The sequence below is a fragment of the Myodes glareolus genome, chromosome 21, assembly GCF_982192425.1.
Source record: "Myodes glareolus chromosome 21, mMyoGla1.1, whole genome shotgun sequence".
Taxonomy (NCBI): Eukaryota; Metazoa; Chordata; class Mammalia; order Rodentia; family Cricetidae; genus Myodes; species Myodes glareolus.
Window position 1 is genome coordinate 50,186,272 of NC_142046.1, and position 27,890 is coordinate 50,214,161.

Below are 27,890 nucleotides of genomic sequence, written 5' to 3' on the forward strand. Positions count from 1 at the left end.
TGCTTGTTGCAAAATGGATAAACCTTAGGGTTGGTAGAAGGAACCAATCACCCTTTCTTCATGATTCCACAAACAGTTCATAGAGGCAGAAAATAGAAGTTGCTTGGGACAGAGGGTAGAGAGCTACTCCATTTTTCAAGTGTTCTGGGAGTGGGCGGTGGTGGTTTACAGAGGTGTGTGGAATTGCACAACGCCAGTGGAGTGCAGACTTCACTGACAGAATCGCTGCAGTTCACACTCTCAGGGCACGGTTGCAAGGGGCGGCTCCTCAGTACCTGGTAACTCCCAAGCTGTCTGCACAGGAAGGGAGGGGGCCGCTGGGGGAGACTGTTGACCTGCGCTCCCTGGAAACTGCTAGGGCTCCTTTAGAACAGAGTGACATGCTGTGTTCAGTAATGGCCTTCTTCTCCTCCTCAGGGTGTTAAACACCACGTTGTTTGAAAGTTGGGAGATCGTCGGACCCTTCCCTTCCTGGTGGGTTTTTAACCTGCTGCTGTTGCTACTACAAGGGCTGAACTGCTTCTGGTCTTACTTGATTGTAAAAATAGCCTGCAAAGCTGTTTCTAAAGGCAAGGTAAGCTAAACTCACTCTCTCCGAGATGTCCCAGAAATGTCAGGGTATTTTTGGCTCCTTTGAAATCACGTATTTCTGATTTCACTGAAATCAGTGTTATTCCTTCCAAAAACCACCTTGAAACACAAACCAAATTATTTTCTTCCCATTTGGTTCATTTCTAAAGTTTCTCTGTTGCTTTGTGGTTGCTGAAACCCAGAATTTACAATTTTAGGTTTAATGACGACGTACTATCTGTTTTGCTTTTTTTCCCCCTCTCTCCACCTTGGACTTTCTCTGGTTATTTACCGTGAACAGAAATTTAATTTAATAATGTATTTGTTTTCGTGAAAGGATTGCTTAATGTCACGTGCACATTTTTAAGTAGACCTTTCTCTCCAGTGGAAGAATAAATACATTCATGACTTCTCCAACAAAATTGACTCGTCTCTGTTTTAAAATGGAACCATGGGGCTGACTTAAATAAGTCTTCCTGAGAGCCAGCCCCTTTGCCTAGAGCAGCAACGCTTCCAGATCGTTGTCCATGATGTTTTCTTATTTCATGTTTTGTTCTCTTCCTCCTGCCACCCTGGAAGGCTGGGAAGTGGAACCCTTTACATGTAAGTTTCTTGTCTTCTCTCTTACTGTCCTGGGTGACACTTGCCTGCTGGAGGGGTGCTTATGGGCTTCGTTCCATGCTTGTTCTTCCATCTAACCAGCTGGCACTCTTGGAAGCTTCGTGGCAGCCATAGTTTCCGCGAACTACAAAAGATACCGGGGGGAGTTCTGTCATTGCCCCTTTGTGTGAGCGTGTAAAATCCTGCTGGTCCCCACAGGAAGGGGGAGATTTTTTTCTACTGGTGCCTAACATGTTGGCTAAGAGACTAAAACAGTGTGAAGTGGGAGAAACAGAACCTGTGAAGTGGGAGAAACAGAACCAGCTTATCCATGTGGTACGGAAAGGAGACCTGAGCTACAGGTGTCCCGATCTTCAGAAAACAGAGTAGCATTTGACCCTCTGTCCTCAGTGAGGGAGGTCCACAGAATCGGCACCCTCCTTGGGAGACATCCGGGCAATTTGTCATGATCTAAACTATTTTGATCGGCTAAGTTCTTAGGAGAGAAAGTTCATTTTTTTTTCTTTCTCTTGTGGCTTATTCTTTAGAATGAACTCATGTTGCTTTTGAAATTTTTCTGGTCCTCATTTGGACACAAATTAAATCCCCGTGCATAGCACTGGGAATATGATAATAACTAAAGGTGACGGGTGCGCTAGATTAGATTATTTGTCTCCTTAGAGTATCGCCGTTCCCACCAGCCCCGCCCTCTCCCCTCTAGCTGCTAGTCCTTCATCTCCATGAAGAAATCATCACTAATTACGTTCCACAGCGTTGGCTTCAGGGTTTTCTCCCTGCCGTTCCTGCTCTCACCTAACGCAGTGAGACTGCCCCTGTCCGTGGGCTCTTCCTGTGGGTTATTTTTAGACATTCTAAATTGTCCTTTTTCTTCGACAGTATCATAACTGTGGATTTTTTCCAAATGGAATTTAAAATAACCTTACTAGGCAGGCAAATGAATCCTGTCTGCATCTAGAGCCCTCTATTCGCTCCTTGATCCGGTACTAATAGACTTGATATGGTGGCGCTTTGCTGCAGTACTGACTATGGTTCGTGCCTTTTAAGTTGAAATGTTCTCAGCCCCCCAGTCATTTGTGGCCTCAGTGCCTAAGTTTGTTGTTGTTCTGTTTCGGGGTGAGACTGTCTCTGTGAGCTCAGTCTCGCCTCAGAGGGCTCTGATCTGAGGATCATGTGTGTATGCTGTTCAGCCCACCCCTGGTTGGAGCGGAACGATAGTTCTCAGCTTTTGCTTTCTCCCGGCCTACCAGTGATGACGTCCTCACTCCCTCATGGCTTCCGGGTAGTAGACTCCACAGCTCTCGGGTTGACGGTGGTGAGGAGAGGATCCAATATGAAAGTCCCCCAGGAATTCTAAGACAACTTCCAGAGGCTCTGAGAGTCTGTCCATCCAGCCCCCCAGGGAGTCGCTGGAAACCAAGCTGGGAAGATTCCCATGAAGCCAGGCCAACAGGATCCTCTGGCCTTCCAGCTCAATCATGTGAAGGAAGCTGAGTGTGTGGGTGGATACCTAGAATCCCAGCACCCAGGAGGCTAAAGTAGAATTGCTACAAAGTCTGGGCTACACAATGAGGTGGGGTATTGAAATAAAAATTGACTAATTAAGTAAACGGTACACTTGCTTACAGATCTTAAGACCCTCTAGGTTTCCATGCTGGCTAAAATGTAGACCTGCAGAGAAGGGGATTCCAATTATTTGTTTTAAAATCAATATAGTGTTTCCTTGCTACATAGTGATAATGGTGTCTATGCTACTAGAATGTTGCTTTAGGAATTGGATACAAATAAGTCTATTTATTCACTAATAACCATATTCCATACATAGTAGGAGTTTTTCACACGTCATGTTAACATATAGATATGTGTCTTATTTTCCTGTCCTCATTACTTAATAAAACTGAGTGGAAAATTGAAGAAACTGGCACATAATAAAGAATTTTTGAGGATCTGGCCAATAGATTTCTTCCTGGCAAAAGTTGAGACCCTATCTCGTCTAGAGAGTCTTTAGAATGTCATCTGGTGACATTTGTTATTATGTCACATCTGAAACAAATTTCAAAGTCATTTTAGCAAAGAAGAAAGGGAAATTAAATATAAAACAATGAATTACGGTGCCAGACAGCAATGATTTGCTTTTAATGATTTGAGCGATTGTGTGTATATCTCTGTTATCATGGTAATTGAGAGTTAACCTTAAGTAATTGTCAAGGAGAATATGGTTATCAGTGGATAAATTGACTCATTTGTACCCTGTTCCTAAAGTGACATTCTAGTAGTACAGATACCGCTATCACTATGGGTAAGAATGGGATTCATGGTCTAGACATTCTCTATGGTGGAGGATACAGACTGTGGTGTCTAAATCCACTTACATCCTTCACAACCTGCTGTGTCACACACATTAAATCCCTCCGGGGAAGAGTACACACTATCGTGGCAGAGTGCCCCCCTCTTTGTTGTTTGTAACATGTGATTAAGTTCATCCTCCTGGGAGGTTGCATGAGCTGTGGGGCATGCGCTACCCTGCCGGTCCTCGGTCCGTGGAGCTGGTTTCACTCCCGCTCTTGTGTTGCGCAGGTATCCAAGGATGACCGGAGTGATATTGAATCCAGCTCGGATGATGAGGACTCAGAGCGTCCAGGGAAGAAACCGCACACTTCGACAACCACCAACGGAACCAGTGGTACCAACGGATATCTCCTGACTGGTCCATGCTCCATGGATGATTAACTACCCAAAACTATACGTCCTCAACAAAGTGAACTGTTTGTTCCTGGAAGTATTTAATAAGTTGCAAATGCAGTTCCTTTCCTGATATCTCATCACCAGAGACAAAAAAAAAAATTAGGATTCTCAAAGCATTCTGAATAGTGTACTGCCATGTGTCCTGTCTGTGAATGAAGAAGAAATCCCATTCTATGTAGGCATGCTGTATGTAACTGACACAAGGGAACAATATTTGCATTTGTCTTAGAATGTTATTTATTTTTTTATTTGTTTGTAAACCTGTGGACAGTCGAGGACCCCCTCACCCCTTTTCCTCTGGGCTCGTGACGGGCCGTGAAGGAGATGCTCCATCCATTCTACCTGCTTCTCATGCTGTAGCCCCGCGTGCTGTGAGCATCAGCACAGCTTACTTCCTCGTTTAGAGCAAGTCAAACCCCATGCAAGGTCCCCACACAGCTCCCAGTAGGTTGGCTTTCCTTCTGTTCTGCACCCATTTTGTAATTGCCCATATATAGTCAGTGACTGTTGTCCCGTGGGAGTCTCCACAGGACGAACTCAGTGTTTTAGTTATCACTCCCTGTGGTCAATTAGCAGTTCAAATGAAAGAAGATAGCTCTTAGGGGACTTTGGAATTTTATATGAAATTGCTTTGGGATAGTTTGTCTCTTGCGTACCAATATGTGATTTCTTTAGTGTGGTAGATGGTCGGGAGTTGACCTTGTGGGTAACCAAGTTATTTTGCTCTCCAGTGAGGCCAGTGTTCTGATTCTGAGACAATGTCACTTGCTTCAGCTCACAGACACAAAGGGACCCACATACTGGGGACTTGCTCTGTGTTCTGGGAATCACATAAGGATAGCAACTGACTTCAACCAGGTCTTTTCCAGAATTCCTACTGTATTAGCCCAGTCTTCTGTCTTGCCCTGAAAAAAAAAAATAGAAGCCAAGAATGTTTTGAGGCAGAAAAAGAGAATGAGTCTTTTAAGAGTTGGCAAAGCTACCTTCTGTGCAAAGCGCCTTACCACCGCCAGCTCTCAAGAGAAAGCCCTCCCTAGTGTTAGACTTGTGGGAGAAAGACCTTTACCCTTTGCCTTCCTCCTTAAATGCATCCCACAATGACTTTCTTGTTGCTTAAAGCATCAGGCTTGCACTGCAAGGCTGTTTTATTTACCTCTTTGAAGACTCATGGGGGCTCCTAAGAATTTTTACTCAAGTGGAGCTATTTCCAGAAAAACGGCAAAAATTCTCCTAGACAATGGCAGTGACAGCCGTGAGGGAAGTTACCAAAGAGTAGTTCAGGCATGCTCCCCCTCCCCCCCCCCCCCGCCCAGGCCACTGTCATTGGCATGTGGCTTCGAAAACCCCATGGATGAGCCAAGGATTTTTATCTCATCTCGTCTTTAGTAAAAAGAGAGTCAAACGGTAATACAAATACTCCTAAGTCAAGCATCACCTAAAACAGGAGTCCAAAAAATAAGGGCACTGAGTAGCCAAAAGCAAAATGCTGCAGGGCCTGTCATTGTCCTGCCCAGAGCCACCCATAGTTCACTTGATGTTTTTTTATATTAAATCTTTATACCCTTACTCTGAAACCTGTGAGTGACTAGGTAAGAGAAAATTCCCGAAGAACTCTCACTGCAATGCTAGATCTTTCCCCCACTCAATTACAAAACAGTATTTTCTGGTATGGTCCAGATCATCATTTTAAAAGCTTGGGAAGCATGTTGCTGTAGAAGACAGTGCAACCGATTGTGCGTTTTGAGCCTGGCTGATTTATTCGCCAAAACAGGTATATGTCTGAGAGTGAAACTTGGAAGTGTTTGCGTTTATGAGATCAGTGATAAGACACCAAAGGTATTGTTAGTAATCAGAGCATTTGCTCCAATGCAAATGGGTGAAAAACATTAGCAGTGTTGAAGGGTGAGCCTTTCTCATCACCTTAGCTAGGGAGCATGCCCACCTTGCTTTAAGATCTGGGCACATCCTCCCAGGGCTGAGATGAGCTGGAGGGCCCCCGTGTATTTGAATTTGAACCAGGTGACCCTATTTTGCACAGAAGAATTTTAAGGTCAGTTTGTCAATTCAGAGGAGGTATGTACAATGAAGTTATTCTGCCCGTGTCAAAGGCAGTTCTAAACCTACTAGGCTGGGGACGTGTTTTCTGATCCCATTAGCTTGACTCGTTCTTCTGTGTGTCTACAAATTTTTGTTTCGTTTTCATTCTTGAGAAAATAATTCTGTTCGGTGAATCAAAGTGGAGTTTGTAGGCTTTTCCCGGAATAGAATATTATTTTCTCTGCTTCCTGTCCTCCCTTCATGACCAGATAAGACTGAGAACGGGCACTGTGTAAGGACTCTTGTCCACCTGTGCCAGGCCATAGCTTTCAGAAGTGTGATTTGTAAATCCAGCTATAGGTTAGTTCCGAGTGGTGTTCTTCTTAATTAGCTTAGCCTGTGGTGATGTCCCCTTCTGGTTGCATTCAGATTTCCCAGGGTACCAAGGTGTGTGTAGGAAGGACTCTAGAAAATGTGACTTTTGATCTCCAATGTTATAGCTTACCTAGATTTAGTGGGGGGAACATGGGAAATCAAGTAGAATTTGGCCTTGAGTCAATAAATGCTGTGTGTGGTTTATGTGTGTATATGTACGTTTCTCCAAAAACCAGTAAAACCAAGTTATTACTGATTCATCTTTACCCATATTCTTTTCATTAAAAAAAAATCCCTTCACATGTACTCTAGAAGCTTCCCTTCTCCTTTGTTTTGCTTCCCACCTGCTGAGAGTAGCAAAACCCTTTCAGCCTCTTGTCCACAGAGCTCCTCGAGACAGAACCCAGGTCCTACAGCACCTGCTGTCTCACAGACGCCAAGCCCAGCTCTCTGTCCCCAATCCAGTCCTGTGGATGTCGAGAGGAGAGGAGCAGCCACAAGTATCAGTATTGTGGGTCGGTCGTAAAAACACAGATCATTGCCATTTAACCCCAGGGTTCTAAAGCTGCTGAACTTCCAGACCAAGGATGTCCCCCATCCCCCTCTGATTGTGCTGCTGGCAACTAACAGAGATGAATAAGGTAGACGAGAGGCAGGGAGCAAGCAAAGCTAGGTCAGCTCTTCAGTCCCTATGATGGGTGAGTCTCACAGTGTCAACTTTCCATCTGAACACAGCCATGTACTCAGACACAGCACTGGGCTCAAGGATGGGCAGCATGTGCTACCATGGTCCCAAAAGATAAGACACTGAGAGGCCATGCTGTCTGCTTGTATGTAAGTACACTCAGTGACGTTCACAGAATGACAAAATCAGTTAAGGACACACTTCTCAGAACGTGTCCCTGTTAAGGGGCATGTGACTATACTTGGTAGAGTGTGAGTTTGAGCAAACTGATTGCCTTCCTGCATCTTAGAGAGAAGGGCTCTGAGTCTTCCATCTTGCATTTAAATCTCATTGTTATTTGGGATAAGTTAGCATGAGACTGTGCTGTAGTCTGCCTGTTAAAAATGACTTCATTGTAGTTTGCCTATGTCTTTGCTGACAAGTTCTGAGAAAATGGATGGCACCCTTGATTGTCTCCCACCCATTCATCTTGTATTAGTAATCATTTGGGTGGAAATTAATGACAAAGTTGCCCAGATAGTTGAGTATTTTTCTTAATTTGAAGTGTAAAAATTATACAGAATTACTCCAAAGGTATCGATAGGTCCATTGATCAGTCTGGGAGACGACGTCATATCCAGAGAGGTTTCAACACCTTTGGGAATAAAAAGCTAAGTGTTCACATTTTATGTGGCATCTATGGCCTTACGGCTGTCTCTCTCGCTTCCTTTCTTGTCTTTGACTTGTTCCTGCTTAGTAAATAAGGAACCATGGCCCTGAAATGTTTCTAGCATCCGAATGAGAAAAAGATGAAGTGAGGTAAAAGTCAGCCTGAAAGGAAAGTGATGGCGTGGCTCTTTGGGGTTCTTGTGCAGAAAGACATGAGGAGCACTCCACATGACCTCAAGTGTGTTGTCCCTGCCAGGAATGACCGCAGACTTCTAAGACATTCTCCTCACACTCTTCTTCCCAATATCAGCTTCCCTTGCTGAGTTGAAATTGTGCCGTTTCCCAAATGCTATAGGCTAATTAGCAGTATTCTACCAATCACATTTTAGCTCTACAAATCTAGGGGCCAAAGGAGAGCCCCGTGGTTTGCCTGTGCGAACATAGCACCAACCCGCCCCAAGGGGGCGCCAAGCAGATGCGAAGGAGCCCTGACTACAGCTGTTGAAACCCCTGTAACCAGTACTCAAAGGTCGCCAGTTTTCCTCAAGAAAATTGTAATGAAGTACATAAATCATCATAAGTAATGAAATCTGTAGGCACCGCAAGGAGGACCTTGGCCTCTTGCATGGTCTTGTGACTTGAATTTAACCAGAGCCTTTGAAATGAATGCATTGGCAGATGGGTACACTGAGGCCTCACCAACTCTAAGAAGTGAAAAAGGCCTCTGCCACCGGATGGCATATGGCATCTGTACGGGACTGGGTATTTTCAGGATTGCCGGGAAGTGATGAGAGGGCTCCATTAGCCTAGAGCTGGTCCCACTTTATCTCATTCACTTAACCGCCCTTTAGCCTTCTGCAGCTCTGGTAAGAGAAAGCCAAATGCTAGTGTGTTTCTGCTTTCAGCTTACCAGTGACCGTTAGAGCAGCTCTTCTCACCCCTGCTTCTGTGTCCGGGCCCATTTTCCTGGGAGGAAAAACATTCAAAGGTGTGCCCGTGTTTCCTTAGCACAGGTCTATGGATGCTTGCCTTCCTGTACTGTGAGCTGCCTGGGAACCGAGGTACGGCGTCGGTCTTCATGGTTTCTGTGTTCAGTGAAAAAGTTGATTTCATTCATATTCCCTACCCTTTTTACCTACAGGGAATGCCATAAACTGTCTGTAAAACTCCTTACTGTGAAGAATTTTTTTTTTTTTAATGTTAGCTACAAAGCTCTGGAATAGTTCTGTGATGATTCTGGAACTTCTGCTCAACGGTTAATTAACATAAATGCGGAAAACGCACGCCTGTTTGATTTCCCCTAAGCTCCCAGTCTTCCTCGTTCCTTTGCCCAATGTTCATTTACCTTCATGGCCGTCTGCTGTCATAGAAAAGGATGGTGGTTAATTTGGGAATGTGTTTCTCTTTTCTGACTTTCAGTGAGGACCAGGGTAGGTGCCGGAAGCTCTTTGTTTTCTGAAGACAGTTCAGTACGTGAGCTTCTGTCAGAAGTGAAATAGTGTACCCTTAGCCAGTTAGAATTATTCCGTGTACTGTTACCGTGTTTTACTGATTTTTATATGGAAATATAATTATTCATTCTTGATCTTTGGAAGTAATCGTTATTATGAGGATCATTTTACTTTGGAAACACTTTCATAATAAAGATAAGTATTAAGCATCCTGCAAAAGTGTCCTTTACTGTAAGCACTGGCCAGCTGAACTGGGAACACATCAAGCATTCCTGGGTTGGGTTATGTTGGGGCGCAGCCATTCAGCTGTTTCTTACAATTCTCCAAGCCATTGTGATCACTGAGACCTAGTGTTATAGCATCGTGTAATGTGCGAAACATCTCAAAATTTAGGGTGCAAAAATCTGTGTAAAATCTTACATAACTCTCCATTCTGGAATCCTCATTAAGAGAGAAAGCTATCTAAATAGATCAGACGATGCTGACTTTTTCCAGATTGTGAAGGCGACGTCGATAACTAATACCCAAAGCTGCCCATCTCTGTCCGTGTGCCTTGAAAATCTTGGCCAACACATCTTCTTGGGGTCTGGGCTCCCTATCACTGGACCTTTTTCCCCTCCTTTACCCCCACTGAGAGATTCTGCCTTTCCCACGCTGCTCTTCCATCTGTGCTTAAATCATCTTAAAAGGCACAAAGTGACACCAAAATGCATCTGGTCAACATCAAAATCAAAAATAGCCCCACTAAAAACAAAATATTAGAAATGTAGCGGTCATTTTGATCTGATCCATTAAGTTATTCTAGAGGCATCAATCACCAAAATTTCTCTGAAACACAAAAACAAACTATAAGAAAATACATCTATTGGGAGGTTATGAAGTCTTCCGGATCGAAAGAGGCTAATCCAATACTAGGAACATGTTCTCCGGTGACCAAAATGCAACTTAGTTTTCCCCAAACCCCTTCTTGCTAGGACAATCACATCAAACCTGGGCGTATATGTGATTTCTGCCTCCTGGATCTCTGTCTACCAGTCTTGCCCTTCCTTCAACCAGGAGAGTAGCAGTAATGTCAGCAACGCTCGAAGAAGGCACAGTGACAAAGGACCTGCTGGAATTCTGGAGCTCCTCAGAACCAGTCACTGTGCTGCTTGAAATCTTGGCATCTGCAGTTTTTGATTATCCCCAAAGACTGAAGCATGAAAACTTCAGAGTCATGGCTTGGGTATGAAATGCTCCTCTCAGGCTCGGTTGCTATGTAGTGCTTCCGTTTTGGTGGGTGCGATACAGATGAAGGAAGGGACTCTCTCTAAGAGCAAGCTTTTTAAGGTTACGCCTAGTGCCCAGTCTCCTCCTTCTTTGCTTCCTTTTTGCCACGAAGTAACAACCTCACAGATGTTTCTGCTGCCGTGATGTTCTTCCCAGGTTTACGGTGCCAGACAAGCACACTCTGAACCCTCCGAGACCATGAGTCAAAATAAAGTCCTCCTCCTTTAAGGGCTTGTACAATATTTTTGTCACAGTATTATTAAAGTAATTAATACGAACTATATGATTCCTACGCATTGAAACTTTAAAATTCCATAAAGCTTATATAAGAGAAAGCCATGAGTCATTGTAGGTGGATAAGTTGAAGAACCGAGGAAAAGATTATTTTTAGACGTGCAAGCTGATTTGCCAGATAAATTGAGGTAGATAAAGCACCTTACCTAACAAGTATGAAAAGACCTTTTCTCCCCTGGACTAGTAACAGAGTGAGGGAATAATATAGAGAGAGGAAAGGCCATGCTGTGAGAAGGGCGGATTCGGGTAAGAAGAATCGGAATCATTTAAAGGATTTTAGGAGTAGCAAGGTCTGGTTGGTTGTCACCTTTAATAATAAAACAAGGGCCAGCCAGGCAGTGGTGGCACACACCTTTAATCCCAGCACTAGGGAGGCAGAGGCAGGCGGATCTCTGTGAATTCAAGGCCAGCCTGGTCTACAGAGCTAGTTCCAGGACAGCCAGGGCTGTTACACAGAGAAACTCTGTCTCGTAAAACCAAAAACAATAAAATAAAACAAAACATGGGCTAACCATTCCCATCATAGCCATGATCAGAAAAGACCTCCAAAGCTCATGTAGCAGTGGTGTCTGCACACGTGTGGTGGACATCAGTGATGATAACATTCAGGGCGATGAGCACATAGCCACTGGCAGATATATATATAAAAAAAAAAAAGCGTTCCCAAAGATCCAAGAAAAAGAAATCTTCATGATAGGCGAACAGTCTGACTTTCTGGATACTGAGATCCAGGCAGGAAAAGCTCCAGCTTGTTAAGAAAAGCGGTTTGGAAAATGTGAGATATAGGCAAGCCAGCAGAGGAGGAGCACAGATACCCTGGGTGCGGGCAGAGGGGGAGCGCAGACATCCTGGGAGCGAGCTGTTCTTCTTCATTACTGTTCTTAGCACCTTCCTTTGTGTAGTTCAGAGGCACCTAGCGGACTGTGAACTGATGGATGAGAGCAATTTCCAAAGAGCCTCTCCGGAGAAGTCAGGGCGCCAAAGAGGACAACTCCTGCTGTTTGTGGATTCCCTGACAGCTGGCTGCATGCATGAGCCTCCTCTGGTCAGCATCACACATTGCCCAGGCAGGGGGGTGAAGGGACAATAAATCACTCAGCCCGTGTTTTGTTTTTTTCATTTTTTGTGCACTGTGTTTCAGATATTAGGTACCACTAGTTGTAAACTATCTCGAGTAAACCATCCTAAAAAAATTGAGTCTGGTTATTGATACTAGTTAGGCTCCATAAAGTTAGCACCCACACAGACTTAGAAAAACTAAACCATTGATCCTAGGAAACACACACATGCCGAGGCGGGGTCCCGTGAGACTTTATCAACCAGATAAACAAATGTAGTGTTAAAACATATAATATTAATGAATATTAAAATGTCTTTGGCTCATTAACATCCAACTCACAGACAGCAATACCTATAAAGGCAGACACTGTGCCTTGAAGTTAAGAAGCATCCCCATAACGAGCAAGCCAGAGCGACTGGATCCCAGAGCTGGGCGATTTCAGAGCACATTCATCTAGGCTCATCACACTGCTTTTAATGGCCGCAGCTGATTCTGAAGCCAGGGTTCCCAGTGCAGCTGAATTTGCCAGCAGCTTCTTCTCATACCCACTTCCTTCATTTTCCCTACAGAGCTTTGAGTCTCTCCCCTCCCCCCCCCCCGTACTTTTCATCTCTAATCCTCCTAGTCAGCAGTCGTTAGTGCGCTCAACTGCATCAGAAGCCCTTCTGGAGAACCTTCATGACGTCCAGTATCTCAGGATGTTGGTTTTTACTGCGATTTCCCAAACAGGTCAGGCTTATAGGGCACCTGAAGTTGGATGTTCTGGATCGTAGCTGCCGGGAGGGGGGTGAGACTGGTACCCAAGGGCTGTGAAGGGTGAAATGAGGCGTTAGCCACGCCACGCAGCAAATCAAGCCGTGGAGCTGGGATTACAGCTCAGGTCTCCTGCTTCCTCGGTTTGTTTACAAGCACCCACAGAACTACTAGTGACTCCTCAAAGCAGATAATCTGGAGGCCAGTTGTGACAAATTCAGTTCTAGAATGGATTATGGGGGTGGTCTCTGGCCTCCCTGGGCAGGCAGGTGAGTAGGGAATTGAAATATATTTTTTTTTAATGTGTAGAAAGACAACTGAAGAATACGTTGGGGGGAGGGGTGTCAACTAGAGTTAGATGCTACAATAAATAAAGCAAGGTGTTACAATAAATGCCCAGATGTGAAGGTAAGAAGACATGAAGAAATTGTTACAGTTGAATACATTTTTATGAAATGTTTCTCTGTTTGATTGGTTCCTTTGTAATACAAGTTATCTTGTTTTCATAGTAGTTGACTTTTCATTCACAGGTGAATAGGATGGATATTTAAAAGAACAACTTGAACTGTAAAGAGTAAAAGAAATCCCATATACAGAGGACTAAACTCAATTTTTTTTTTAACCCAAGGCATCATTCTAATCCCCAAAATATGCATCTGCTTCCTCAGCTTACCCCTGGAAGCCTACAGAGACTAATCATGCCAGCACACATCCCGGAAGGAGCCAGAGCAGTATTAAGCAAGGTCACATCGTTTTGGAGAGAAAGAAACCATATATGGGGGCTGGAAAGATGACTCCATGGTTCAGAGCTACTCTCAAAGATGACTCAGGTTGGATCCCCAGCATGGGGGCTTCCAACCAGGGCATCAAATGCCTTCTTCTGATCCCCTCATGAGCACTAAGACTATATTGGTTCACTTATATGCATAAAATAAAACAAACAAATCTCTAGAAAATTAGTTGCTACATGCATTGAACACCAGGTCTCTGTGAGATACCCTGGTGTGTTGAAGAGGTCCTCAATCTAACTGGAGACAGAGGCACAAACAGCAGTTATTTTAGCAGCCCAAGATAACACTGACAGAAGCATTGCCTATTCTACTTTGTAGATCAAATTAAACGATGAAAGTAAATAGCTTTTTTAAATAGCAGTTATTCCATGGATATAGCATTTGCCATCATTCTTATTATATCCCAGAGATTATAAGATAGAAATGGGTATAAAAGTTCAGGGGAGAGGTTGCTTTGGGATGAGATAAGGAAAAGCTTCAAGTGGAAAACCAGGAGGAATGGGTAGGGTTTGCATGCATCCAATGAATAGAGAAGGGTTTACCACAAAGGGAATGAGATGAGAAAGTAATCCCTCAGCATCTTCCTGATCCCTCAGGGGACAGTCACCTGACCTTCACCTGGACATCACTCTTCCCTCCCCATAGCCTCCTCCTACAAGTCAGTCAAGCCTACTGTCCCACAGTGAGCCACGGTCACATCTCCAGCCCTTTGATCTACCTGGAAGGCTTTTCCTGGCTGTTCCTTCCTATGGTTCTTACCTGCACCTCCAACCTCTTAAAACTTGGAAAGATGTGACTGCTTTATCTGCCACTTCCCCACCGGACTGTAAGCCTCCTAAAGGCAAAGGCTTCTCTATACTCCAAGATCCCCCTCATCCTGGGGATGATGTCCATTATATCACAGGGGATCGATGAATGCTTTAAGATGAGATGCAGTCCCAAACATGGGAGCTTTGAAAGTGTGACTTAGGGGAGAGAGGAAGTGAATTGATTTTTTACAGATTTAACTAAAGGTAATGACAATCTATTTGTGCATAACTAGCCATGAAATGGTGATAATATGGGAATGAAACTTATAGAAAGATAAGAGCCCTCTTATGCTCTACCTAAAAAGTGGTGATTGTATATAACTCCGTCCAAGTTCTGAGTCACCTCTGTGCTGCCTACTGGAGCAGAAGCTTCTAAAATGTCCCATGATATGAGGACACAGGAGGCTGTACAAAGCAGCCAAGAAAATTTAATAAGGAAGATAAAGGGACTGGAGGGATAGAATTTGCCTGGCATGATGTTCAGGGCCCTGAGGTCAATCTCTAGCAACACAAAGAAAGACTTTTAAGGAGGCTAGCCATAGTTATTACCTTCCCTTTCCTCTTCCTCTCTTCCACCCAATTCTATTTCTTCCTAAATTGTTCCGTCTGAAAACCTCAGAGCACAGAGCACTTTCTGTGTGTGACCAGTCATGGAGTCATGGTGGCCCAATGACGGGTACTGGGAGCCAAGTAAGACGTGATAGCAAGGAGAATCCGGCTATAAACTGAAGTGGTTGTCCATACAAGTGAGAGGGACACTCACAAGGTATGAAAGCCCAAGCCAGATAATGAGACTGTCCCTGCATAGCCTAGAACCAGAGGTCAGAGCTCGGCTGTCAGAATGGGGACAATGGAAGACTGGTTACATAGAGGAAAGCTGATCAAATGCAGAAGTGTATTAAAACTAATGGAGGTGAGGTTCTTACTTTTAGAAACAAAATTACACATGTAAGGGAGGGGTAAAGTAAATGAACTTAGTAAAGTTGAATTAAAAGTGTAGGTATCTGTCTATGGTTTTTAATATATAAATGTGATGTCAAAATAAACCTATCTGTATTCTGTATATGTGTGTGTGTATACATATATACATACTCTGTGTGTGTGTGTGTGTGTGTGTGTGTGTGTGTGTGTGTGTGTACCTTAGGCCCTGGAATCATTGAGTCTTCAGTAGCTCCTCCTGAATAAACCAACCACTCAGCAACATATTTATTCAACTTCTCAAATCTATTCTCCTCCAGAAAGAATCAACATTCCATCATCATCTTCATTACTCTAAACTTTATTATTTTAAAATAAACTTGCAAATGAAGTAAACATCACCCCCAAATTAAGCAGACCCGTAGTCTCTACGTTTCCACAAACATCTATGCAGTTAGAGCAGGCATTCTGCAAGGCTAGAGAGATGACTCAGCCGTTAGGAGCACTTGCTGCTCTTGCAGAGTTTGGATTCCCAGTTTGGATTCCCAGCATCCACACCAAGGTTCACAGCATCCATAACCCCAGTTCCAGAACATCTGATATCCTCTGCAGGCACTGAGCACATAGTGCATACACATCTGAGCAGGCAAAGCATTCACACATATAATGAACAATTAAATAGCAAAGACTAGCCATTCTGCAGCTGTGGTGCTTCACCTTGGATTTTACACTTTGAACATCACATGCATCCTTGCACACTTACCCAAGCCCCCCAAATGAAAAATTCATGCAGAATTAGGACTAGGGCAGCAAGTTTCTCTCATTCTTCATAACCCGTGTTCATTTCTTGCAGCATGTCCTTCCTCGTGCCCTAATATTTAGCCCCGAAGAGCTGAGTCAAGCTGGGCTATGACAGTGCTGGCTGGGTTTGTAATAACCTGTGAGTCAAAACTCAAACAGGTACTGAGGGAAGGCTCGGGTGCTATTAGCACGCGGAACCAACCTGAAGAGGCTCTCCTGAGCAAAACCGATAATGTTTTGTGAAACAAGATAGATTCATGATGCACTGACTGAAATAGAAAAGTATTGCTGTAAATAATAGAAATTAGTAAGCTAACTGAAAATTCGATGAAAAGCAAGGTATTTGCCTAATTTCAAGGCACACCTTACCAAAATATCCATTAACTGCAAAGATTAAGCCAGTGATTTAAGAGTGAAGAGGCCAGACTGGCACCGTTCGGATCCCGTAACCAGCACTGTAACACTGAGTCCTTCGAATGGCTGCAATGTCAGCAGAGTGCTGCTTCCCAGAGGTCTGCTTCTGTGGAGTTCCTGGCAAGCATGCAGAGCTGTCTCCTAACCAAGAGTAATCGTCAGATACACCCAGTTTGAAAGACATTTTATCAAGTAATTAACTAGTAATCTTCGCCTCACCCCCATCACCCTGTGTGTGTGTGTGTGTCTGTGTGTGTGTACACATACATATGTATGTATGTATGTGCATGTGTGTGCTCCCACATTTGCGAGTGTGTGTGTCTGTGTGTACACATGCATATTTGTGTACGTATGTGTGTGTGTGTACGTGTGTACGTGTGTGTGCTTAGTATCAAACTCAGGCCTAGCACATGATAAGCAAGTGTGCTTCCCCTGAGCTACACACAGTGACACCCCCAACTGGTAATCTTTAAATCAGTCAGAGGCACAAAAGCCACAGAAACTGGAAAAATCTACCAGAAAGAAAGAGATGATAGGAACAGGACTGCTGAATGCAAGGCTTGGTACCAAACAGGCCTCTGTTGCTATGGAGAACATTAGTACAAAAAAAAAAAAAGAAAAGAAAAAGAAAAACGTAATGTATCAATTTTAATTTTCCATTTGAGATGGCTGTTTGTGGTTGCCTCCGGAGCAACTTTACTCACAGCAAATACATACTAAAATAACAGAGCATTCCAGACATTTGATTAGCAATTTATTCCAGAAAAAAGAACCCATAACTGTACTGAACTTGCAATTTGCCTGTCATGCTATAATCATCGTAATCAATATGTAATAGAAGGGTTTTTTAATTCTATTAATGTTTTAAGTGGTGTTTACAGATATTTGGAGGCAGCAATTTCTATATTGTAATATGAGAATGTGGTCGTTTTGGGTTGTGGGTTTTTGTTCGCAGCTGTTGTTTTGAAGGTGTTTTCTTTGGTTCACGGTTCAGAGGTTTCCGTGCACGATGAGCTGGTCACATGTTTCTGGTCCGATGGCAGCAGCCTGCAGCGTGGAAGAAGGGCATGCAACCCACTTCTCAAAGGCCCCTTGAAAACTCTGTACCCTGTGGCTACCACGAGTTTTGGAGATCTTGTGGGTGTCATTCCACAGGATCAATCCCTTCACAGCTCCGGCAGGTCCTAGATGGGGTAGATGAAAGGGTGGGTCAACCCAAGGCCTGGCTGTGGGCCCGGATAGTAGCGAATCTGGTCAGACAGAGGTAAAGTCAGCTCCCCGACATGCATGTCCTCAGGGTTGGATCCCCTGGTCTGCAGTGAGAGGTGGGGGGTCATCTCTCCAGTGTTCAGGGGCCAGCTCTTGCCCAAGGAGAGGCAAGGTCAGCTTTACCAGGACTAGCGAAGACGTGGCCAGCTCAGCATGGTCCTCTAATTTCATCTCACAAGGTTTCTTGGGCATCCTGAGGTGACACAGGCCACAGACATCCACACAGACCCCAGTTGTAACTGGACCATGGACCCAGACGTGGTTCTTGGCAGCAGCTTGGGCCCAGTAGGCATCCTGGCTCTGGGTAGAAGGACTGGCAGAAACCAGAGGCCTTGAACCATACCAGTGGCTCCCTGCAATAGACATTTGCCAATAAAACTGATGGGAAAAAGAGGTATGCTATACGGCACACTGAAGCCTCCTTTGCCACCAGGACGAACGAAGAGGTGTTAGAGAAGCAGGAAAGAAGAAGCAAAGAGAGTTTTCTGTTGTGTTTTTTGTTTCTGCTTTTGTGGGTTTTTGTTTCTGTTTCTGTTTTGCTTTTGTTTGTTTGCTTGCTTTGATGTGTTTCCTCATTATGGGAGGCATGGCAGGGATGAGGGGAGGATTGGGGAGCCAGAAGATGAATGGAATTGGGGTGCATGATGTAAAAATCCCCAAGAGTCAATAAAGTTATTTTTTAAAAAGAAAAGAAAAAGAAAAACTGTGTACCCAAGGCATTCTCAATAGATTTGTAGTTTTCAAGAGATAACAAAACATGTTTTATTATGCAAACACTATTAGCGTGTGTTTTCCAAGCACCTGCACACCCATTGTCTCTTCTCTTCCCAGCAATCTGTCTTTCTCCTCTCCTTCCCTCTCCTTCGGTCTCTGGAAGTTGCAGCACATTCCTGGAAAGATCTCTCCTAGTATCTATTGCAAATTAATATACCCCCCTCCTTTCGACTGTGTTCTTTGAAATGGGGAGTTATAGTACCAGCATCTCGGTCTCCTTCATTAGGCCTGAGACAAACAAATGGGGCTTTGAGGTCCAGGAATGCGTGAATGAGCAAACCCATACCATTGAGGCATAGACCTTCAAAATGCTGCTGAGAAGCAAATTAAGGACCGTGAGAAATCCTTCTGTATACGTATTGCTTTTATTGGTTAATGAATAAAGCTGTTTTTGCCAGTGGCTTAGCAGAATAGAGCTAGATGAGAAAACTAAACTGAATGCTGGGAGAAAGAAGGCGGGGTTGAAGAGAAGGTGATTTCTTATGATGTGGTTAGAGACGGAAAACTTAGCTTGTACAATTTTTAAAATCACTGTGTGTTCTAGTTTTCTTCCTATTGGTATGACTAAAACGCTGATCCGAAGCAGTTTGGGAATGGAAATGGAAATGGTTATATCAGCCTACACTTTACAGTCCATCATAAAGGGAAGCCGCAGCCGGAACTCGAGGCAGGAGCTTGAAGCAATAACCATGGAGGAATGCTGCTTCCTAGTTTGTTTCTCCTGCTTGTGCACAGCCATCCTTCTTAGACAACCCAGGACTGGTGTGGAGGAATTGTCTATGTTCTATGAATTATATTTTAAATAAACGCCGACTGGCCAGTAGCCAGGCAGAAAGTATAGGTGGGACAACCAGACAGGAAGTAGAGGTGGGGCAATGAGGACAGGAGAATTCTGGGAAAGAGAAAGTCCATTCTTCCCCAGTCCTGTCCAGACACCAAAGAAGGAAGGTATGACCTGCCCCGCTGAAAAAGGTATCGAGCCATGTGGCTAACATATACTAGAATAATGGGCTAATATAAGTTATAAGAGTTAATAAGAAGCCTGAGCTAATGGGACAATCAGTTTATATAACTTATGTAGACCTCTGTGTGATTTTCTATGGGGCAAAATGACTGTGGGACCTGGTGAGACAGGCAGGACAGAAACCTCAGTCAACACAGGACCACCTGCCCAAACAGGGATGGCACCACTCAGAGGGAGCTAACCCCTCAGCCATCAAATATCGTTCAATGCAATGTCACACAGACATGCCCAGAGGCCAGTTTGTGATGGAGGCAGTTCTTTGATTGAGGTTTCCTTCTTCCAGATGTATAAAGTTGACAGCCAAGATTAGCTATCAGACAGTGGAAACAGAACAAAGAAACATTCAGTTGCCTTCTGTGTTATAAACAAGGCTGACTTCACAACAACCATACAATGCAAACCCAAGGCTTCTACTATGTCCTAAAGTCCTTGTTTGTGCTTCCTCATTGCATGGAAGGTTTTTCCTTTTTGTTTTTTGTTGTTATTATTATTGTTTTTCTCTCACAAGCTTGTAAGTGTTGGGCAAATATTCGGTCTGCTTTGTTCTTAATTTTTATTTGTTTTATAATGTATGCATTCAGGCAAGGCTTCAGAAATACTTCTCAGTTTTTGGAGAGATGTGGAAAATAAGTAGACTAATCACTTCCTCGTGTGGAGGCTAAAAATAAAAGGTAATTTAATCAGAATAAGATTGCTTCTACATGGCTCTATAAGGATGATGCGGGGAAGTGATGTCACGCTCAGAACACACTGTTCATGATTCTCACACATGCCTAATGGCTGCAGAGAATATCCTGCTCCTCTGGAAGCTCAACTAGGCCAAGAGCTGGTGTCACCCAGAATTTAGAAGGGTTATGTGGTCTTGGGAAGATGTCAAGGCATGCTACTATAGTGCCCTAGGTTCTCCTGGAAAGCACTTTGGGGAATGTTGTTCCACTCAAAGCCAGCTGGCCTGCCCAGTCCAACCACTGAGTCCTGGCAGCCTGGCCAGCTGCTCCTGCCCACTCACTCACTCATCAGTGACCACAGGCCAGCAGCCTTGATGAAGGCTCGCGGTCATTCCTGTACATTTGTCCTGCGATGAATATAGTAAACATTCTAATTGTTCTTGGCAAGGTTTCCAGGATGCAGCTCATCTTAGACCCTCCCCCCAAGTCTTCCCAAACGTCTTCCCAACATTAGGCCTTTCCTTGCTTCGTGCTTAGTCCTGAGACTCTTTCCCTCCTTTGTTTAGAACTTTTTAAGCCTAGAAAGAAAAGAAAAGCAAAACTCGCCAAGAAAGTTCTCTAAGTAATCCCTGGGGACTCTAGTCAGTGGAGCGTTTCTCAGTTTCCTGCTTGTCCAGTTGTCCAGGCCAATTTTAATCTGTGTCAGAATCTCCCAAGTGTATTTAGCCATTTCTCATTTTAGACTTCCTGTCTAGAAGGTCACACTTATCTTTCCTTTCAAGGTTTTGAACTCCTCAGTTTCCGGATAGCTAAGGATACAACCCTACTCACAAGTGACATCCCCTGCCTTGTCAGTGAAGAGGAACCAGCTATGGGGGTCACTTTCCCAGCACTGAATTCAATCGAATATGAGCGATTATTTCTAAGCATTTTCTTTGCTCCAGGTACTTGAATATAAAGATCTCATTTGCAGCATGGTGGGGAGACAATTAAACCGATAACCCAATGCAATGGGATAAATAAATCAAAGAAGGCATGTGCATCGGATACCAGTACCACAAAGTGTTGTCTGAAAAAAGTCACACACACTGGACTCTATAAGTAAAAGTCAACCAGGCCAACGTAAATAAAGAGGGGTCTTCAGGCAGAAGGAATAGCAGCTGCAAAATCCTGCAAGCGTGAAGCGATGGCCCACGAGGTCACAGTTTCTTCCCTTATTAAAAGCTGAAATGAGGGGTTGCGGAGCTGGCTCCGTAGCTAAGAGCATTTGCTGCTCTTGCAGAGGACCCAGGTTCAGATCTCAGTGCCCATACTGGCAGGTCACAGCTCCGTGGTGATACACAGATGAATAGAAATGGGTTAATTTAAGATGGAAGGGTTAGTTAATAAGAAGCCTGAGCTAATAGGCCAACCAGTGCTGTAATTAATATAGTTCGGTGTGATTATTCGGGTCTGAGTGTCCAGGAAACAAACAGTCTCCACTGACACATCAGGTAGCTTCCAACTCCCAATAACTCTCCTTCCAGTTCTCCTCTGGCCTCCATTCACACACGATACATACACACACACACACACACACACACACACACACACACACACACAAATAAACAAACCTTTAAAAGAGTGAACATTACTGTCATTCTTCCTAATAACTTTTTGCCTGCTTTGTTTGTTTCTAAAGCAACACATAGTTATTTCAAATATTTAAATTATACAGAAGTATTTGATCTAATGAGTTAAGAGTCTTTGAGTCCAATACCTTCAGAGATAAACTGTAATCTCTCTATGGATATTCACCTAGACCAATTTTCCTTATATAAAGATCAACCCAGAATCATGGAATCATACCACTTGTTTTTGTGTTCAAATCGGCACATTAAGTAGGTCATACTGTGCCCTCGTCTTTGGGATGCTTAGTATCTGTTGTGAGAGTAAGTGGTAGTGTGACATAGTGACTAAAACCTGTATGCACCGGAGCCAGAGAAAGTCTCTTCCTGTGTAACCTTGAGTGAGTCACTTGTCTGTCCCAGACCTCAGGTACCCTATGTACTGTAAGAATTAAAATAATACATATCTGCTTCCAATAATTGTTATAACTATGTTAAAAGTTAGTATTCTTTTCTTTGTGTATGTCTGTGTGTAAATGTGCACGCATAGTGCAGCACACACGTGTGTGGGATGTGTCCAGGTTGGGAGGCGTGAGCCTGTGAGTGCTGGAGGAGGCCAGAAGAAAAGTTCAGGTGACCTGCTCAAGCACAGTCTCTCACTGAGCCTGGTCCTGTGCTAACCACAGACAAGCCCCTCTCCCCAGTTCTCCTACCTCAGATACCTCTGCACTGGGGTTACAGGCACACACAGACACATTCAGCTTTTTATGGGTGTCCTGGGACACAGGGTAACCCCTCTAAACATAAATTCCTCTTACCATAAGGTGTTCAACTAGGGCTCTATTGATAATGTTCGGGTCACTCATCATGTATTACATGCTTTGGCTAGGAAGGAAAATCCAGGGCTGTTTTGAATTGCCTTTACCCTTCACTACATTTGGGCTCCTGTTTCGTTTTTGTTGTTTTTTTTTCCCCAGCTGAGTACTTACTAAATGTACAAAATGTAGCCAACTTCCCTTGAATGAGACACACGGTGTGGCAGACAGAGTCCTGTACAGTAGCTTACGCTATGTGTCCTTTGGTTTGGTTTCTGTAGACAAGGATGCTGAGCACAGCCTAGAAAGACAAAAGGAACACCAAGCTTGAGTCAAACTGAAGACCTGAACTGGGAAGAAGCCAGGAAATGAATCCAGGTCAAAGGCATCCAGGCAGAGACCAAAGTGAGCACAGCGTCACAATGATGCCGAGACATTAGATTCTCCAGAAAAAAGAGTGTGATCGGCCTTCTCCATGGAGTTGCCTCGCTATCTGTACAACTCTCATCAGCTGGGGCTACGAATGAATCATGTTCACATTTACTCCAAAGCCAGATGGCTCTCTGCCCATCTTGCTGACTCAGGGGTTCATGCTCCAACTCCCAATGTCTCCTAGTCATTCCTAGGAGGCAGAGTTTGTGGCTTCCTCCTAAGTCCCAGAACACACTTACTCAGGTTGACCTGGCCTCCTTGTCTAGGCTGACCAGCCAGTCTCCGGCTCAGCTGATAGGAAACCCCAGAGAACCCTTCGGTGCCACTGCCCTCCATTGCTCCCACCCCCACTCCCTCCCCCTCCCCCATCAGACTCTCCACAGCAGCCTGTGAAGTTCAGAGAGGAAAGTCCTCTCCCAAAGCCACAGGCAGCCCCCCTCAGGATGTGTTCCTCTTGTTTATCTACTGATGCGTGATCTGTGCTGTTGGCGGAAGCCTACCCCACTGAGTGCAGGAAGGGACGGAAGATAGAGTACAGCCATTCCCTCTTGTGTTTTCTTCCTTTATCTCTCAAGTCCCTGAGGAGCAAATATTGACCAGACATTGCGATAGACTGAATGACAAGGTGGTTCCAGTTCCCAACGCCCTCTGGGTCTATGTCCTTTCGCCAAGGGACTTTCAGTTCACCGCCCTTGAATCTGGGTGGGCTCCTTGGTGGCTTTGCTCAGGTAGGCGTGGCTAACGTGACTGGGCAGTCAGTTGCAAGGCTGCACCTCAGAAGCCCTGGAGCTCCCACTGACTTTCTATGCTCTTGTGATGTACCCCGGAACTGTTGGCTTGGGCTACTGGTTAATAAGATACAGTCTCAGGTAACAGCCAGCCCAGCACCCCAGGAAAGTTGCCGCACCAGGCACTGCCTAGCCCTGCAGAGATGCATCAAGGCCCTGCTCCTTGTGAGTGAGCCCAGGGAGAGCCTGGGGAAGGACAGCTTACGGGAGGGTTTGTCAATGAATCAATAGATTTTTTTTTTCTTACATAATGTGTTCTGATTATGATTTTCCCTCATTCTACTCTTCCCAACTCCTCACCACCTCCACCACCTACCCTGCAACCTGGAACCATTCCCATAGAAGCCCAGTGGTGACACAGGCCTTTAATCCCAGCTCCTTGAAGGCAGAGGCCTGCAGATCTCTGAGATTAAGACCAGCTGGTCCACAGAGTGAGTTCCAGGACAGCCATGGCTATACAGAGAAAACTTGCCTCAAAAATTTTAAAGAAAATAAAAAAGCAAAAAAAAGAAAAAAGAAGCAAGAAAGAGAAACAGACTTCTAAGGTATAGTAATAAAATATAATAAGATAAAGCAAAAACTAACACATTAAATAGAACAAAACAAAGGAACAGAAGGAAAAGCCAAGAAAAGGCACAAGAAACATAAACCCACTCGTTCACACACTCAGGAATTCCATAAAAACACAAAACTGAAGCCATAATATATACCCAAAGGACCTGCAGAATATACAGAAAAAACATAAATAAAATCAAGTCTTAACTATCAAGATAACTGCTTTTCTTTGGTTCTCTGTCTTATGTTGGTAATACTTTACCCTATTCCGGTTTTTAGTTTATTTTATTTTGTGATTATGTTTTTAGATGCCTGTTTGTTTTCTGCTGAGAGAGAGAAAGAAAGGGTGTGAATTTGGGTGAAAGGGGAGGTGGAGGGAATCTGAGAGGAGTTGAGGGAAGGGAGATTGTACTCAAAATATACTGTATAAAAAATCTATTTTCTATTAAAAAAAAATCAGGAAAATGAAGTAGGAATACAGAGGTGATAACAAGCTGCCCCAGAACCTGAAACTCTGGCTCATCAAGTTTATGAAAACTCTGAAACTAAAGAAAACATTAATGGGAATGTGAACTTCTTAATGCTGACCAGCTTCATCATGCTGAGATATTCCGTACAACTCCAGTATCCTGATGGCTACCTGGGCTGTGACCTCCAGTGGTGATGTCTGCCCAGGGCTGTGACCCCCAGTGATGATAGCCACCCAGGGCCGTAATCTCCAGTGATGATGGCCGCCCAGTGATGATGCCTGAACCGATGGAATTTCCATGGTATGTGAAGGTGGCTCCTGACTCAGACTTCACCTCTTGACTCCTGTAAACTCTCCTCTTTCACTGTCTCCCTTCTACACTGTTAACAGGGACCTTCTAGAGATTCTGGACCCAAGAGGCAGATGAATGGAGGTGTGGCAGCTGGGCGGACATAGACAAGCTGCCAGGAGACCTGAAGTGTTTGAGGGGACTTTGTGGGCAGAGCTACTACTGTCAAATGTGGCTCCATGCTTGCCTGCCTACAAGTCAGAGCAAAGCTACTCACACCTTGCAAATGACTATCACAAGTTCATAGGCAATTAGAGACCTAGGGACTGCTGACTAGAAAAGGTGTAGAAAAGCAGTGATAAAATAAGTCACTGATAAGAGATTTCTAGCTCTGCTCATCCTTTTGAGCAATGAAAAATGAGGCCAATCATAAGCTTAAATTGATAACCGAATGTTAGGAATATTTTCTAATAGATCCTCTCCGCCGGCGCAAAGGAATCCAATCAGACCAGATTAAGCCAAATTAAATGCCTGAATTTAATAGACAGTGACTCCCAGGTGGCCAGGGACCATGGCAGGGAGAAGACAGAGGGAAGGCACCCAGGCAAACCCAAAACCACGTCCTAAATACCCTGGGAGGGATCAGCACTTGGCAGGCTGGGAGTTGGAGTCCGGACCAACACCTAGCCTCTTGGTTCTGCTGGGCTGAGAATGGGGATCTGGGTTCAATTAGGCCTGGAAAGGTGACTCCTGAATGTCTTACTTCCTAAGAATCTCTTTTGGACACTTCAGTGTTAACAGTTCTATAAGGCTTGTTCTAGCTCTGAGTGGCTTGGGGCAGAAGAAATAGAGGTTTGGTACAGCATGTGTGTGGCAGGGAAGGGGGTCTGGGTCGTTAATTTACATATCAAAGGCAGGGCTCCTGGCAGATTTGTCATCACTGGGAATTAACCTCCTGTATTAGTGACTGTTCTCAATGCTGCAGCAAGATTCCTGACAAAGGCAGGGAGGAAGGATTTATCTGGGCCCTGTAGTTTGAAGCACTATCCAGTCCATCACAGCAGGGAAGGTGGGGCTGCGGGAGCTTGAGGGCGGTTGGTCCTATTGCATCTGCAGTCAGGTCGCGGAGAACTGATGCTAGTGTTCCACTCATTCTTATTCAAGGCTAGGACCCAGCTCATCGGAGGATGCTGCCCACATTTAGGGTGGGTCTTTTCACCTCAGTTAACTCAGTCTAGCAACTACCTCGCAGGTAGGCTCAGAGGTTAGTCTCTTAGATGATTCTAGATCCTGTCAAGTTGATAAAACCATTATACAGCCCTGTCTGGATCCCAGTAGGATGCTATATACTCACTCAAACCTTTCCCCATCATCTGGAGAATGAAAGGCAGCTACGGCTCTCCCTTCTCTCCTATCCAGCGTGTATAGTTCCCAAGGGTTAGAGCCGCATAAAACACAGAAACTATAAGCCATGACTGGCCCAGCAAGCTGGAAAAATGTGAGCTCCCACCAGCAGTTTGGACGTCCAGATCACAGGGGAAATACCACATAGCTTCTGGGCTTCTTCTCAAGACCACAGGGCCTCGGTCTCCTGCCCTGTGAGTGTTTGCTGAACTGGTTCTCACCATCTCCCAGAGGCTCTTTTGACCCCAAGCTGTGCTTTGCTTTTTCAGGAAACAAACTGGATGAAAGTCCAGGGCTGGAACTTCCTCCTTGGTGTGTTTGACAAGGACTGACGTTACTCTAAGCCCTTTGAATCCCGGAAGTCCAGAACGCACCCAATCTGATTGATTGCAGCGTCCAGAATGCTGTAAGCGTAGCTAAAAGACAAAGCAAAGGGCATTTCGACATGAGGGACCCACTGACGGATTGCTCGGTGAGTAGACCAGTGTGGGGTGTGTGTGTGTGTGTGTGTGTGTGTGTGTGTGTGTGTGTGTGTGTGTGTTTAACGGCAGAGAAATTTGAGACAATCAGAAACGAGGCACGTTTAGATGTTGGCTAAGGTACAAAAGTCTGTAGTTTTTCGTCGGTTAAGTTTAAAATAGAGCCTTCTGGGAAAAGCGACAGTCCCAGCTGTCTCTCATTCTCAAATTGATGGGGAAAGGTTTGGATGAGTGTACCGTATTTGAGTCTGATTCAAACAGGGCTGTTTGAGAAGTAGCATTTGGGCATACACCAACAGTGCCAACATCGCATATCGACTAGATCTGAGCGCACACAGACTATCTATAGTGCATTTTAGCTCAGAGATCAAATCAAGGAAGGAGGTATTGCCTCCCCATCCCTCACCCCAACCCACTTTTTAATCCAACAATTTAAGAGTTGCTATCCTAAGCCCTACAGGACACAGAACAGACGCCCATTCTGACAGCCTGGTGGACAGTTCGCCACCAGTGCGCAAGAGCTTCCTCCCAAATACAAAATTGATCAAAAGTCCAAAGACACAGCAAGGTCATCAGCAGTAGTGGCAGAGATTTGACCTAGGAGACAGGATGCAATAGGAATAACGGGAAGATAGATTTATCTCAAAACCAAAGTAATCGAGAAATTTCAATTGTCTTACCCCAGTAAGCATGGTTGGAAAGCTAAATTTGGTGAATTCAGAAGCCAGGAATTGTAGCCATTGTAGTCAATGTAGTCATTCAAATATTTTACTAAAAACAAGCCTGTGGACAGGCGAGGGAGGTCTGTTAAGAAGCCTTAAGTGCAGCCTCCTGCTTTCCTTTTGTTTAACTAAAGGGTGTTAACCAAAGGGTGAGGAGAGCAGGGCTTGGGAGAGAGAGAGAGAACCCCGTAGCTGCTATTATGCAAATTGAGTTCAAGAATCACATGACTGGTGAGGCCACTGCCTAAATGTCTAGTAGATTGTAGCTCCAGCCTCAGTGAGCGCGAGAAATGTGCATAAGGACGAAACATTCCAACACTGTGCTTGCATGAAGACACTGAGTGACCCGCCCCCCAC

At 44.5% G+C, this 27,890-nt stretch overlaps 2 protein-coding genes and 1 long non-coding RNA gene across 7 annotated transcripts in view; 2 read left to right on the forward strand and 1 right to left on the reverse strand.

Moving 5' to 3' along the window:
- Positions 1–9,348, forward strand: part of Cers6 (ceramide synthase 6) — a 244,418-nt gene extending 235,070 nt beyond the window's left edge. Inside the window, exons 9-11 of one of the 2 annotated variants that reach the window (XM_048425933.3) lie at positions 418–574; positions 1,150–1,173; positions 3,766–9,348. In XM_048425933.3, coding sequence (XP_048281890.2) covers positions 418–574; positions 1,150–1,173; positions 3,766–3,918 — 334 coding nt within the window. In that variant the 3' untranslated portion in view covers positions 3,919–9,348. The remainder of the gene's footprint in view (positions 1–417; positions 575–1,149; positions 1,174–3,765) is intronic. The other variant, XM_048425934.3, reaches the window with a different exon arrangement.
- Positions 9,349–16,975: 7,627 nt separating this feature from the next.
- LOC125394823 (uncharacterized) lies at positions 16,976–27,707 on the reverse strand. Of its 4 annotated transcripts, none has more exons than XR_007230349.3 (4): positions 27,492–27,707; positions 22,570–22,696; positions 17,522–17,860; positions 16,976–17,422 (listed from the first exon to the last, which is right to left on the reverse strand). It is a non-coding gene; the product is annotated as an uncharacterized LOC125394823 (long non-coding RNA). The 4 variants fall into 4 exon arrangements; XR_015735860.1 differs by lacking the exon at positions 17,522–17,860 and adding an exon at positions 26,439–26,748; XR_015735861.1 differs by having other exon boundaries at positions 17,631–17,860; positions 27,492–27,706.
- Nostrin (nitric oxide synthase trafficking) overlaps positions 26,665–27,890 on the forward strand; it is a 54,154-nt gene continuing 52,928 nt past the window's right edge. Inside the window, exon 1 of the mRNA XM_048425945.3 lies at positions 26,665–26,804. Within this exon, the coding sequence (XP_048281902.3) occupies positions 26,778–26,804 (27 nt within the window). The 5' untranslated portion in view covers positions 26,665–26,777. The remainder of the gene's footprint in view (positions 26,805–27,890) is intronic.